We start from the raw sequence: 15,356 nt of genomic DNA, 5'->3' as shown, positions 1-15,356 counted from the left end.
GTTATTTCGCAAAGTCTGTAGCTATTATTTCTGAGTGTATCGAGTTTATAAAGAAATTAACAGCCTCTAGCCAAGACCTGACAAATCCTAAGAGTTTCTGTCCAAGATTACAAGATTTCAGGCTCGATAGAGTCCCCGTTGCTTGTTGTGTGTGTTCACAGCCTCATCTCCTCCAGACCGTCCATAATTGCTTAGAGGAAAAAGGAAACGCTGGTCAGGTGCAATTAGCTGAAGTTTGCAGTGTCAGAGGTGCCACAGTACGTACTGTAGGCAGGGAAATCTAGTTCCATAAATTCCATGAGGGCTAAGCAGCTACCAAAAATAAATATAAATATATAAACAAAGACAAACACAGTCCCAGGTCGAGTGAAAATAGTGAGAACCATTCAGGGGCCTCGGCGAAACCGAAAACAAATTGAAAATTCAAACAGTAGGCTAAGAAACGAAACTGAACGGAAAAAAGGTGCGAACTCGCACTGTGTGCACTCAGAGAAAATGTTCTATACATGAAAGACAAATAATAAAAAATATATAAACCAAAAATTAAGTAACTAAAGGGATTTTTTAAGGTTTTTAAAAAGTAAAACCCAATCTAAAGTCTAATATTTCAAATATTCATTATCATTCTTATTTAGTTATTTTTATGCACTTAAGCTTCTTATTAGGAATTCTAAATTATTATATATACATATTTGAAATCCACATACCTTGCCTTTGATGAGCGCCTGGACAACAATCACCTGGGCAGCTCGGTGCACCTCCTGGATCTCGCCGGGTATGGGATGGCCCATGCCCGGATCGAACCAGACCAGATCACCTTCGGCCCAGTCCATGGCTCCGCTGTGCTGCTGATCCCCGCTTTCCCGCTGTCTGAGTCCTTCCTCTCCACTCCTCTCCTCTCTCCAGCAGCTGTCCTGCCTTCCGTTGGGCCAAAGAAATGTGTGTGTATCGCCTGGAGGCGAACTCTGGCTGGGATTAAGTCGGTCGTAGGGACTGCTGGGTTATGGATATATTTGGGTTTTTTGGTTTGGGGCGTGGTGCTCTTCAAACCGGTTGATTCATTGCTGAAAAACAAAACACAAAATGGTATTTGTTAAGTACTTTTCAATTTTCTCAAGGCAAAGCTGAAATAATCAAAAATAAAAGAGGAGGCATTCGTGAAAAATTCACGTAATTATTGCGCCTTTCTATAAAACATAATAATAATAAACCTGGCTCTTTGAGAGCATTAAAAAATTGTTGGCTTATCACCTGGATTGCAATTGTGATTGGCTTTGGGATCGTGAGTAGGATTCGAAGTCAATGACGCGAAGGCCGCTCTATGAATGAAAGTACAGATTTTTCCGTTTCTTCGCCCATTTATTTGTTATTTTTCTGTGTCTCTGTGGAAATGTTTGCCAACCGAAACCGAGGTGCAATGAAATGCAACGCCAGAGACACAAACAAAGAGCAGAAGAAAAATTGAAAAATTAAAAAATAAAAAAAAAACTGAAACAGAAACGTGAAGCGGCAACAATGACAGCCATCGTTCGCAGCATTGCAGAAGAAGATCCGCGGGAACCAAACTGATTAAATAAGACAACTCAGAGCTACACGATTGACTTTGAAATGCCAAAGGGTGCGGGGATATATATTGATGTACTATGTATTTTTAAATAATAAATTTAGTAAATAATGTTGTTCTCAAAATTCTAGTACGAATTAGTTTTTAAACTTGAATGTTATGAGAGCACAAAAGTTGCTTAGCAACATCGCTGCACTGCCAACTCCATTGGATGTTGCCCAACATGTTCCCAGCCACACTTGCCTAGCAACGTGGACCAGACAGTATCTCGCTTTGTTAGATTAAAGTTTATTTTTATAAAATATAATGCTAACTTCATTTTTGAAGAGAAATTTGAGATATTAATAGGTTAGGTTAGACCGGACATAGGCCAATATGGCCCTTAGCTATCCGGGGAAACTCCTGGATGGATCTAGAGACTATTTATGCGGGTTTAATATATATATAGATATTAATTTAGTATCTAATAATTTTATATTCATAAATATATGTATATTAGTTTAAGGAACTACAACTAACTTGTAGATATAAATATTTTTACTCAAAGATTCTAATTATTAAAGATTAAATATTATTTATTCAATTTTATTTAGGAATTTAAGAACTGCCTTTGACTTTGGGACCATTCTTAGAAAGATTTCTTACAGCTAGAAAATCTATATTAAAATTAAGGCCAAAGACAAACGCTTATACTTGAAAAAATGTATAAATTAAAAACTAATTAATATGCCCAGAATGCTTTGGAAATATGTTTGGCCCAAAAATCAGACCAAAAAATCAAGTTCATTAAGAAATTTCCAAAAAAGCCACATATCATGCATATGAAATGCCAGAAGACGCCCAAAAATGAAACCCAAACTCTTATATAGGTTGTCCAAAAGAATATATTCATATATCATATATACATATATATATTAAACAGATGCCGCAAAAAAAAAAGACAAACCGAGACGAAGATATGCCGCTTTTGTTGTTGTTTGTCTTGGCCTTTTCTCAGGCAAAAACTTTCACCTGTTTTGCGGCAAACATACATACATACATAAATATTTATGCCCAAAACAACAGAAATGTTCAAATGGAAATAAAACCGCCGCGACAGAGAGTCTGAAGTTGTTGTCGCTATTTGATTGGATTTGATTCATGCAGTTTTGGCTCTAAGTGAGTCAATCTCGATGGATTTGGTAGTTGGAGTTGGGCTTTGGATTTGGACTTTTGGGCCTGGCCCAGTAAGATGGTTGAGCCAGGCAACTGCTCAGCGCTCAGCGAGTCAATAGAGTAACTTGTTTGTGGCTCTGAGATCTCTGGTCCAAGGGGGAGGCGGCAGGTGGGCTGACACTTTGTCAGACAATTTCATTCAGTTACACACGTACGCACCAGCCTTGTCTCTAACTACAGCCCTCTCTGTTGCTCTTCTGGGGCAACGACTGTAGCGCACAAAAATCTTGGCTTAGCTACGGGTTCGACCGCATTCCGATGCTAAGACGTCGCTGCCTGCAGTCTATGTTTAATGCTAAGGCAGTCAGCAGCCAGCCAGGCCAAAACGGCAAGCAGCGAAAACCACAATAACCCCACACCACAGCACACACCACACCACACAACGATTATGTGTGTCTGTGTCTCGGTGTGCTCGTAATCAATGAGCAAATATCCAACGATGTGGAATAACAATCATAAGAATTTCATTTGCAGCTGATCATCGACGAGGTTTGATCATTGAATTTAAGAGTAAACGGAAATTGCACAATTTTAAACATTTTTTGTGGACTTAAAAATGTCGCAAAACGGCATAAATAACTATATAATTATGTATATATATTTTTCTGGCATACATGAAATTTATTTTCTTAGTTCTTAGAGAATAAAAGCAGGCCGAGGCTTGGCTCTACATTTATTTACATTTTTGCAGGAATTAAAATAAAATCTTTTCCTACAAGTATTTCATTTTCTTAAATTTTATTGAAATATTTCTTGTAAATATATATTGAAATTTATATTTAATAAATATTTTTTTATAAGAATGAAATATTCATTCAATATATTTTCATATTTTTAAAAAACCTTTAACTAGAATCAAAAAGGTGTTTTCCCCTAACCAAGTTCGTTGCCTGAGTCTTTCGTTTCTTCGATGACAAATCCAAATGGAATTAATAGAATCTTTCAATGAAGCTGTAGAGGCAGAGAGACACCCCTCTCACATCCATTCTCACATGTAAAATATTTGTATACAAGGTCTCTGTTGTTATTGTTTTTCTCGATTTCTAAAACTGATTTGTTATCAGCTGTGAGAGAGCCACAGACGACCGCACCTGCCTAAATGCTTCAATCTAAAATGTGTATAAACGGATAAACGAATAAATGCTTAAATGTTAAGTTATGCAAAGTCGAAGTCAGGTGTTGGCGCGACTCGAAGAATGCGGCGTTGGGTGCCAAGCTAGTTTCTTGGGTCTCCAGCGTGGAATGGATACGGGTACATTCTTGGCATAGCTACCAGAGCCCTAGAGGGGAGTGGCTCCAGAGAGTGTGTGTATTTATGATGTGCGTGTGCGAGAGACAAAGTGAAACTCAATAGGCACGCACGATCTTTAATTATTATTTATTTCTCTCTGTAATTTGAGTTTTCGTTTTCGATTTTGTGTCGGTTTGACGAACTGCAATTTGCAATTCGAGCAGCAATTAATTTCGGTTTGCCTCGCTTTACTTTCAAGTTGCGTTTTTTGTTACCCACTTAACACATTCGCTGCTCTCTTGCATTATTTATTGTTTACCGCCAATAAATAATTGTATTATTTTTGCTTTGCCTTTCGTTTTTGCGTGTGAGATCGAGGCAGATAATGATAACAAATGCATTCAGCAATTAATATGTTAATTCAATATGTAATTCATTTAAAGGAGAATCTACAAATATTAAACGTTGTATCCTTACTAGTTTGGCCTGCCAAAAGCTGGTAGATGTCATCTCAATATAAGGCTAAAACCAACTGGGATAATCTTTCTTCAGCTCGCACTGTTGTGCCCTGTGGCCCGAGAAATTCCCGGCTATTTCAATTTGAACTGCAGCTCAGGTCCAGCTCTCCGCTTGCCTGGCATTTCAATTAAACCCAACGGCTATGGCAATGGCAACGTCAACAATGTCCGTCTGACTGACAGTTTGACTTATTGGCTAAAAGCTTTGGCCAAAACCACACGCACAACGCACTCGCCAGTCTTGGCTCTGGCTCTGGCTCAGACCCGACTTGTCTAGGGAGTGACTAGTCATATATATTATTTTCAGTGTTGTTGCAGTAAGCGGCTTAATTGCCCTCCGAGTTTTCGAATTTTTTCGCCTTTTTTTTGGGGTTGGACAAATAGAAAATTTCAAAAAGTGGAAAGAAGAAATATTTAGCAAGAAGTCCAAGTCGAAGTCGCCGCACGATTTCACTAGCACCACGGCCAGAGTCAGAGTCAGAGCCAAATGGTATAAGCCAAGTTCGGGCTAAAATGGCGACACACACACAGACACACGCGTGCAGAGGAGAGTAAGCCAAAAGGCCAATAAACCTTTGGGGGGGGGGGGGGGGAGAAATATATATATATATATAAGCGCGCCATGTTGCCAGCTTGCCTTTGCTCATCGATCACAAACACACCGAGCTCGGGCAGAGACGTGGCTCGGCCGGCTCCATATCAGATATGTTGTTAACTTTATGCATGCAGAGGCGAAAAGGGAAATCTCCGAAAGAGCTGATGGCCAACTCTCCGTGTTGTTGGAGACAATTGAAAGTGGCAGCAGTGCATAAAGTATTCTAACAATCAACGTCGCCGTCAACTCTGGCCGGGGAGGAGTGCCGCTCGATTTGTTTTTTGCAATTGCTATGCGTCCCTGCGTTTTCCGCCTATGTACACGGCGAGAAAAAAGGGGTAAGGGGAGTGGGATTAAAGCTAAAATAAATCTAAATAGCAAGCTTAATCTCCTCCAGAGGACTTAGTGACTTGGAAATAATGGTTTTTTTGATTTACTGAAGAATTTTTCTATATTTTGATATTCTAAAAATACCTTGTTCTCCATTTTATAGGTATATTTTCTCTCTCTGTATCAAAGCCGCACCCGCAACATTGGCGGCAAAGCAACAAGGGACACACCAACATCCAAAAGCAACTTGCAACACCAACTGCCATGGAAACGGACGCCCACGATCTGGCTGGGATTGGGGATAGTTCCACTATGGATTGGAACCATGGAACTAGACACCACCACTGGGTGGGTGGGACGGAAAACAGCTGCCTCTCGGAGGCGTAGCCGAATGTGGGCCAAAAACAGTTGGCGGCCAAAAAGGCAATTGCAAACCGGCAGAGGTGCCGCCGAAGCCAAAGATGGGTCTCCTTCAACGGCAACACAATGTGGGCGGAATATCAATTAAATATTCAATTAAAATAGTAAGAAAAACCAGCATACTAAAGGCTTGCATCCCTTCAGGGATCCTCACTTTCTCGCAACAATCTCAATCGTTTCGATTTAATCAAACACCTTAAGTTCCCAGGCGAAATTGATTTTGGATGCCTCCAATTATCGCATCATCCAAATCGATTAAAGACTTAATAACAATGTGTAGGTTTTCGATCAGAAAACGAAATCGATGACGATGGCCAAAAGAACGTCGAAGTTAAGTCCACACAAACAAAAAATTAATAAAAAAAAAAATAAACGTAAATGAAAAATTTCACTCAATGGAGATCGTGGTGGTTCGTCGTTCGCTGTGGCTATTTTGTTTAAATAAAGTAAAAGTCAATTAACATCTTTGTCGCATTAGCATCGTGAGTGTGTTGGTATGAGTGACTGTGCTTTCATTGGTATTGGTGTTTGCTGTGGCCTTTGTTATGCATTTTTAGCATTTGTGGCTCGGCTTTTTCTCCGCCATGAAAACAAGCACGAAAGCGAATAGCAAATAAGAAGAAAAAATAGATATATATGTATATATGCTATGGTTACCAACTGGGGGGGGAAACTAGGTTTTCGAATGGCAAATACCCTTGATAGTGGAAAGATTGACATGAGAACAGGGTAAGATTAAGTCCCAACAGGTAGCAGCATTCCGAGAGGTATAGCTTCAGTTTTTTTACATTTTTGTTAGATTTCAGAATTTATAGAAATAAATTTATATATATAGAAATAAACAAAGATAGTAAAGATATTTATAGGTGATTACATTTTAACTTTTATCACTATTTGCTCTTTAATTCAGCTTCTTTAAATACTTGTTAATGATATTTACAAAGCCTGGCTAAAAATCATAAAAAATATTTATGCTCATTCTCCCATAAAATCAGCTGAATATGTATGTTTCATTTTTCTTTTTTTTTTATGACCATCTTGATAGCTTCGTCACGCTGACCTCTGTGGGATGCAAGTGGAAATACCCTGCTGCCAGGGTATTGAGTTGTGGCAGCGATAAGAAAACACGGCAAAGAGCAAGGAAAACAAAAGACTCAGGCAACGAACGCGAACGCTGGCTAGCCCAAGAATGCCAAGAGAGAGAGAGAGAGAGAAACGGGAATAGGAGAGCATCGGGGATCTTGGGGATCTGGGGGAATGGCAGTCAGGGCGTTGTTGTACGGAAGTGGCACGCACACACGGTTACACACACACACATACAGAGGCATTCGGACCTGGCCAAGTGGCCGCTGTGGCCGCCGTCGGCGACGAACGGCTCTGCGGCATTCTTCGATGGCCGGAACCAGTTTTCTTTTGCGCCACCACCAATTTTTTGTTTTATAGCTTTTGCGCTGCTTTTTCGTCGATTTTTTTTGTTGTATTTTTCTGGCTTTTTGCACGCCTAACTGTTTTGCCATCGTATACCGTTGCTGGCAGCACAGCGCAGCGCAGCGTTCTTGGCTTTATGCCTTGGCATGATTTGGCCAAAAACGTTGGCGATTTGATCGTAGGGATCTCTCGAAATCGAAATACAAAAAATATAAATTAAAATACCAAGAAGCCAGGCCAAGAAGCTGGCCACTCGTTCAGCACCGTTAGGACGAGCTTATGCAACTGCAGCGTCTGGGAGATGGGGACCAAATGCTCGGATGCCGTTACACAAATTGAAATCGATCGCATTCGGTGAACGGAACAGGTCTCAGAAGCCATCAGCAGCATCGTGGCGATCGCCACATCGCTGCATCTCTTGGCCAGCATTGAACCCAACGAATCCGAAAGGTTTTCTTCGATCCGAACACGTGCATCTGAGGGTATGGGTGCGATATTGCATCGCTGATGAGCTCACTCGGGGAGGAGCAACCAATCAGCAATACCTAATCACAGTGGACACTCCGACAAGTGAAGGCGGCACCGAAAATTATATTATAATAATTATTAAAATAATAACGAGGATTTCTACCTTCTAATAAAATTACTTCAAAACCTATAAACCCTGTACTTTGCATTTAAACATCTTTATGGCAAATAGCAAAGGCTAATAATACCTTATCAATTTCCCATTTTAATAATAAATATTATAATACCCCATAGCGACTATACACTGTAAGGTACTGTCTATAATTAGCCATGATGATGATGGGGGTGGCTCAGAAAGCCAATTGCGGGAATTGGCAATGGCATTGGTCAATCTGATTAATTGTCTTCTGACTGATTGACTGATTGCTTGAGCATTTTTTCGGCTGGAAATACATACATGTAAGTCCCAAAGCTGGATGACTTCATTGGGGAAGGGTTTCCAAGACTTCTTTCATTATAAAATGTTTCTTTCAAGTTTGTCAAACTAATAGCAAGGAAAGCTGGAGAATGTGATTTAAGCCAGGCTTTAAAATTAAATTGTATTAAATTATTTTAGACTGATTTGTAGTACAAAAACTAGACAAACTTAGTAGAAATTTAAATAAAAATAATTTAAACAATTTTAAAAATTAAAAAAAGTTGTCTAAGAAAGTCATAATCCATAAAAACATTTTAATATACGTTTTCTAGTAAAACCTCTCATGACAACCCTTTAAAAAAATATATACAAAATATTTAAAATAATTTTCCGAAACTTAACAGATATATCTAGCTCCTCTTCTTCCCCTCTTTCGAAACTTGTTTGGAAGAAAGACACATCTTTTAATGGCGCCTGCTTCATCCTATTTGATTCTATTGTCACTCGCTGCTGTTCTTATTGTTGTAGTTGTCCAAGATTCAGATTCAGATTCTGATTTGAATTCCGAGAGAGCGAGCAAATTCTCTCCGCTCTCCACTATCCCCACTCTCTTAACGTTCTCGCTACTTACTTGCTTTGTTGTTGTTTCGCGTTTCAGTTAACAGTTCTGGCCAGCTTGCGTGTGTGTGTGAGCTGGTGTTTTTATGTGTTTCTGAGCTCTTTCTTCTTCTCGTCGCCTGCCCCTCTTCTTATTGGCTCGCTTGCTTTCAACGTCACTTCGTCACCGCACACAGAACATTAGAAGAGGAAGATTTCTGCTACATTTCTTTCGTCGCTGCGTCTTCTCTCGCTCTCTCACTCTGACTCGCTGCTGGCTTGTTTGTGTCGCCGACTTGTTGCTTCAATTTTTATTTTATTTTTCAGATTTTTTGTCAACTTAACCGAAATTGAACAGAATTAGAACAAATATAAATAGCACGGCACTGGCGAGTTCGGCAACGAAACAGCTGAAGTTGCTGAAAAGAAGCTTGCAATTGGTGGGTATTTTCCGATCTCTCCAAGGAATCTTCTAGGGATGAGCGATACAGTGCGTGCGTTTCGTTCCTCGGTGTGTAGAATTCGTTTAAAAACTATAGTTTTTTCAGATGAGCTGCCCACTAATTGATCAGCTAGTTAAAACAACTTTCACACATACAGCTATTACCGCACCGAAAAAAAAAAATGCACAACAAACTTCTCCGACAGTCAAACAGCAACTGAAATGGCTAAAAACCGCTGAAACAACGGTTAACGCCGATCACTTGTGGCCCAGAGAGCGAAAGAAAGACAGACGGAGCTCAAAACTGGTTTTAAATTGTTCTCTGCTAGCGATGGCATGGCCAGCTTACGCCGAGCATCGATAACGCTGACGATAACGATATCAAGGAAGCTCTGGGCTCTTAGAGCTCGTGTTCTTGATTTTCAGTCGTTAAATAATTAAAAATTTATTATAAATAAAATATAAATTTTAAAAATTTGTACTTTTCTCCGCCTTTTCTGAAAGCAAGCTGTATAAATGTAATATCATGAAATAATCGATTTTATTGCCATCTCTGCTCAACAAGCAGTGCGCTGAACTGCTTGCGCATGCGCGCGCCTTTAAATTCCATTTTGTTTTGGGGACTTCAATCGCCGGGAAAATTAGAATAACCAAATAAGTTTTCATAAATTTTCTTTATTTATTATATCGACAGGGAAAAAAAACTGCTACTTTGACTACGCGAGAAGCTATCGCGCTCCAATCTCAAATCTCCGGATAGGCGCTGCCAATGAGGTTCTTACCCCTATAGCGCCACGAGTAGGTGATAATGCCGAACTTGCTGTTGCCCAGGGACACCGGGCAGGTGCGGTCCGGCCGGAGCTGGAAGCAGACCGTATACAGGGCCAGCTCCAGTTCCGGGGAGGTGCCCACGAAGACGGTGTTGACGGGCTTGTTGAGCCCCTGATGCGAGAACCGAATCTTCAGGATCTTGCCCTTCTGCAGGGACAGCAATATAAAAGTTTAAACAATATATTTGATATCCTGATTCTCTTACTCACCGTGCCAATGTCCTGCTCCTTCATGTAACCCTTGTAGTCGAAGCGGCCACCCTGCTCCTCATCACCGATATACACCCAGTTGTGGAAGCCAATGATGGTGCCGTCCTTCACCTCGTGCACGAAGACATGCTCAAAGCCGGAGCTACCGATCTTGCCCTGGCCGCGGGAGTACTGTGTGAACCACAGCTCCTTGACCAGATCCCGGTGCGTCTTCGGATCGGGGCTGAGCAGACCCTTCTGCTGCAGGAAGAGCATCGCCTGGCGCATCACCGGCGTGGCCATTACCGCGTCCAGGAAGTCATTCTCCTCCTTGCGCTCGTTGGGGGTCACATGCTCGTTGACCAGCGTGTCGTGCTCGTAGTTGTTGAACAGCAGACGCATCTTGGCGATCGTTGGCGACTCCAGGGCCTTCGAGTCCACCTGGAGGAGACTGCATCGGACAAAGAGAACCGATCACTTGATTAATCACAGATTAACTCTCTCACTGATTACTTACGGATTTGGAGCCTCGTCAGCGCTGTCAATGGACCGCGTGCGTCCCTGGACATTCACCTGGATGTTTCCGATTTGGCTGTTGGTCTCCTTGGCGTACAGCTGCTCGGTCAACTGGCGGATCTCGTCGTCGGTGGCCACCGAGTTGCCCGACGACTGGAAGCCAGGTCGCACTGTGCTAGTGGTGCCGCCGCCAAAGGATCCTCCGGCATGAGAGGGTGTGGGCGTGAATTTCGTTGGTACTGATGTAGGCGTTGGTATGGCTGAGCTCTTGGTGGGCTGTGCCGGATGCACCGGATGCTGGGGCGTTGGCAGGGGAGAGTTCCAAGCGGATGGAGAACCGGGCGTCGGCGTGGGTGAACCTGGAGGCGTCTTTACCGGCGGCAGGGCTGGGAAGTCCTCTTTCTGGGATGGCCTGCGAGGTCCTGGCAGCGCCGGGAAGTCCTCCTTCTGCTGCTGCGGCCTGGCTGTGGTGGTGCTAGACCCAGAGAAGCGCACATCGATGTTGGGCTGCACTCCCGGCGACTTGGGTCGCTGGGTGGTCGTCGTCGTTGTAGTTGTAGTAGTTGTGGTGCCAGCCAGTCCGAAACCAGGACGTCCTGTCCCCGCACCTGGTCCTCCGCCGTAGCTCAGATCGTAGCTATTCGGCTGCGGCTTCTGCGGACGATAGGGTGCAAAGCCCGGCGGCAGATTCGGAGCTCCAGCTGGTGGGGCTCCATTTGCCTGCGGACGACCCGCTGCGGGCACCTGCGGTGGCTGCTGCGGCTGGGGTGGCTTTGTGCTGGAGGTGGCGGTGGGCCACTGGGGACCACTGGCCGGCGGCGGTGAGGCACCGAAGGGCGAGGATCCCGGCGTGTCCGGTCGCGGTCCCAGCGGCATCAGCGGCGCATGCGAGATGACCAGCGGCGGTGGCTTCTGCGGCGATGTGGGCGTCACCGCCAGCTTGGGATTCGGAGTAGGAGTGGTGACCGAGATGCGACCACGCTCCGTGGTGGTGGTTGTGGTGGTGGTGCCATCGCTGCCAAAGAACTTCTTGAAGCCGCCGAACCAACTTGACTTCTTGGTGGTCGTCTCCGTTAGCGAGTCCAGCGGATCCGGTGTGATCTGCACCTCGCTCTTGTAGGCGGCTGGAGGGATGGATGGATGAATGGATGCAGGGGGAGTTTAGAGGGAAGAGGAGACATCGGGGTTTAGAGCTTCCTTACCTGTCAGGCCCAGGCACAGGCACAGGCACAGCAAGAGCCAGCTCAATGCCAGGCAGCGCATGTTGCTCGTTTTATTAGCACTTTGCCTTGGTTTATATCAGTTTTTTGTTGTTAGTCTTCGTTTTCTTTTTGCTATGTATTTTTTGTTGTTATGTCCCGGAGACAGCTCGACCGACCGATCGGAGATTCAGCTAGCGACTGGCGAGCGACTCCGGCTCGGCATCCGCCTGATCTTGGCGATCGGTGTTTGTTGCTGGTTTTATTAATGAGTTTACGTCGTCGTCGGCGTGGGTTTTGCCTCCGCTCAGGTGCGCTACAGCCACTGTAGCAGGGCATTTTGGCTTTGGCAAAAAATATAGGTATATCCTCGAGGAGGTAGTAAAATGAGATTTAAAAAATGGGAAAAAATATTTGGAAGAGTTTATTTTGGTGAATAAGCTTAGGTATTCACTCAATCACTTGGTTATTCAGTCAGTTATTTATTTAGATGTTTAGATGTTCATGTGTTCACTTGTTCACTAGTTCATTCAGTTGTTCATTTAGTTGTTTACTTACTTGCTCATTTATACAGTTGCTTAGTTGCTCACTTGGTTCCTTAGTTTTAACTTACTAAATTAAACAAATCAGTGAGCGATTGAGGAAACAAATGATCCAAAAATGAATATTTTGGTGAACTTCTTCTTTCAAAAGATGAAATAAACGCGTCACTATTGTTTCCTTACTGAATATTATTGCTATATAAAACAGGTAAAAGTAAAAGGTAAGCATTAAAATTGTTCAATATTACTTCAATCATTACCAAGATTTTATAAATAATTTAATTAAAGAACAGCAAAGTTCAAAAGTTATTTTAAAATCGTCAGTAACCAGCATACCTTCGTAAAATCGTATATATTTTTCGTTGACCATAAGAAAATCATTTTGCAAGTTTTTCAAGCGTTAATTATAATGATTATTAACTCTCTTAAATTGTTATTTAGCAGCAAATTCATTATTTATTTTATATTTTATTCTATTCAATTAGATTCATATTCATCGGAATTATTCTAGCTTATCAATTGCGTTTTAGTTTGAAAAAAGATTAGATCATATTGAAATCAACCTGATCTAATTAATGAAAGTCATTTATATTTTTTAAATATTTTTGATCAAGTAAAATCAATTATGAAAACACCATATATAGTTTACATTTTTATTAAGCAATTTTATTTCTTGTTTACATTCGTTTGTAAACATTTCTCACCTTTAAAAAATGTATAAATAATAAACAACAAATGTAAGAATCTCTTCATGTTAAATAAAAATATATATATACTTCAACCAGTGGCTTAAATATATAGAGGGCTTATAGTGGAATTATCCTCACCATGTCGTTGTGGCCGGGGACTACCTACAACTGCTTTGATCTTGGTTTCTGGAGGGACCTGCTCTTCAAGGGTTGGTCGCTAACGAGGGTCGAGTTGAGTTCCACAATTACCTGGACAGAGAGCACTAATTGCCAAACAAAAAATTATAAAAATAGCCACAGTACAGGGGTAGTCCGAAATTCCATTTGCCTTGGATTCACGTAAGCAAATTATTGGACTTACATAATGCCCTCGAACTCGGCTCTCTGCTGATGATGATTCCGCCAGCATTGTTCTGCTTCCCAAGACGACCCCAATTCCGCTTCCCCTTGCCACTAATTAATTGCACTCGCCAGAATCGGCCCCAGCATCGGTCCAGCGAACAATATATATACATACATATGTACATATATATTTGAAATTGAAAATTCAGAGCTAAAATCGGAGGCTTATCAGCCTTTCGGGCGAAAAGGCCACTGGCAAAGGTTATGTTTTGTGTGTGTGCTCCGATTTCGAGTGGATCCTATAGCTTCATATAGCTATAGATTAGAGTAAGTGTTTTTTTTTCAACACAGTGATAACTCGGAAAAAGGTTAGAAATTTGAATGGAAAGATAGATAGAAAGGAGCTTGTGAAAAATATTTATAAATAAGAGATTGAAAGAGATTCTATAACTGAATTGGGAGTTTTAGTTAGTGATTTTTTAGTTAGTAATAACTCCGAAAACCTTTGTGCTTTATGATAAACATCTATTATATATGTCGGAGATATCCGTTATTTAATTTAACCGTAGTCGAGCCAGCGAGTTCTGTTCGCCTGCGCAGTCAAATCGAATCTGTCATCACGCCACTTTTCCTGTGGCCCTTTCACCTTTTCTTACTTTTCACTCAGATGTCATTCCTAGACAATCTCAAGCTGTCTCTCTCATTCTCTCCTATTGTTGCGACAGACGAACAGACCTCACTCAGTAACACTCCTGTTACCGACTCAACTGTCATTGCGCCTGCGCGCCAGCGACACCTACAGGCTACCAATACCTGAGCATGCCGAATAGTTCTGTTGCCATAGCAACAAGCTTTCCAAATTTGCACTTAGCAACCAACTCGCCGACACGGCCATCCTGACAATTCACGCGTCCTCGCGTGACGTGTCTTCTAATAGCTCTAAACATAACTGTCATTTTCATTTATCATTCTCTCTTTTTTCTCTCTTTGGTCTCAACTTAACATTTCATTTTATCTGTTTTATTCATGTCAAATAAGCTTTACTTTTATTTCTTCTCGCCACTTCATTCTCTTCTCGTACCAAATCTGTATCTTCTTTCTCTGCTCGTACCACAACTCTTACTCAACATCTCTTCATCAATTTATACAGGCTCTTGCTGCACACTTTGCAACGCTCACACGCACCTCTTGCGTCACGGTCTCTCTGGACCCTCACAGCCTTATAAATGATTCCACCAACGAGTGCCTCAGTCGGCGATCTCTCGCTTACACTTCTAGTGTCTTCAAATGTTAGTTTGGCAGGATAACCTTTCGAAACCATAGAGTACAAGCTCTTTTCGTATTTCAAAAGGCTCCGCTTCACATATTCTGACCATAGGAATAAAGTAGGCCCTGTTTCATGTGATCCGACACGGCCTTCCTGACAAATCACACGTCCTCGTGTGTTAACTTTAAATCACAGTATTCTAAAATTTCAGTACTCGTTACATTTTATTGTTAACAAACATTTCATTAATTTTCTAAACATGAGTATTGAGGCATTTAGACAAAATAAGCATCTTGGTTTCATGATAACATAACAAATTACATCTTCATTTTAATCATAATTTACAATTCAGACTTCTCTAATTACATAGCTTTATCAACTGGTGTATTTCCTTTTACACCCACATACTGACCCCCGCCATAACAATTCCTTCTGTTATGGTGCGGTCTCCACTGACCCCCGCCATAACAATTCCTTCTGTTATGGTGCGGTCTCCACTGACCCCCGCCATAACAATTCCTTCTGTTATGGTGCGGTCTTTATATCCCCTCTTGGG

General features: G+C 41.9%; 2 protein-coding genes across 3 annotated transcripts in view; both read right to left on the bottom strand.

Annotated features, from left to right (window-relative positions):
• The window catches only part of Myo10A (Myosin 10A), a 29,748-nt gene extending 20,260 nt beyond the window's left edge, over positions 1-9,488 (bottom strand). The window contains exons 1-2 of one of the 2 annotated variants that reach the window (XM_070287967.1): positions 8,819-9,488; positions 708-1,064 (exon numbers count right to left, since the gene is read on the bottom strand). In XM_070287967.1, coding sequence (XP_070144068.1) covers positions 708-833 — 126 coding nt within the window. In that variant the 5' untranslated portion in view covers positions 834-1,064; positions 8,819-9,488. The remainder of the gene's footprint in view (positions 1-707; positions 1,065-8,818) is intronic. The other variant, XM_017180693.3, reaches the window with a different exon arrangement.
• A 393-nt stretch (positions 9,489-9,881) lies between these two features.
• LOC108084493 (endoribonuclease Arlr) lies at positions 9,882-12,168 on the bottom strand. Its single transcript, XM_017180730.3, has 4 exons — positions 11,964-12,168; positions 10,763-11,885; positions 10,267-10,696; positions 9,882-10,204 (listed from the first exon to the last, which is right to left on the bottom strand). Exons 1-4 carry the CDS (start codon positions 12,022-12,024, stop codon positions 9,971-9,973), a joined length of 1,848 nt encoding a protein of 615 aa, XP_017036219.1. The 5' UTR covers positions 12,025-12,168; the 3' UTR covers positions 9,882-9,970.
• Positions 12,169-15,356: the final 3,188 nt, after the last annotated feature.

Source organism: Drosophila kikkawai, chromosome X, assembly GCF_030179895.1.
Source record: "Drosophila kikkawai strain 14028-0561.14 chromosome X, DkikHiC1v2, whole genome shotgun sequence".
Taxonomy (NCBI): Eukaryota; Metazoa; Arthropoda; class Insecta; order Diptera; family Drosophilidae; genus Drosophila; species Drosophila kikkawai.
Note: the sequence above shows the minus strand (reverse complement) of the source record. Positions and strands in the feature narration are given on the sequence as shown.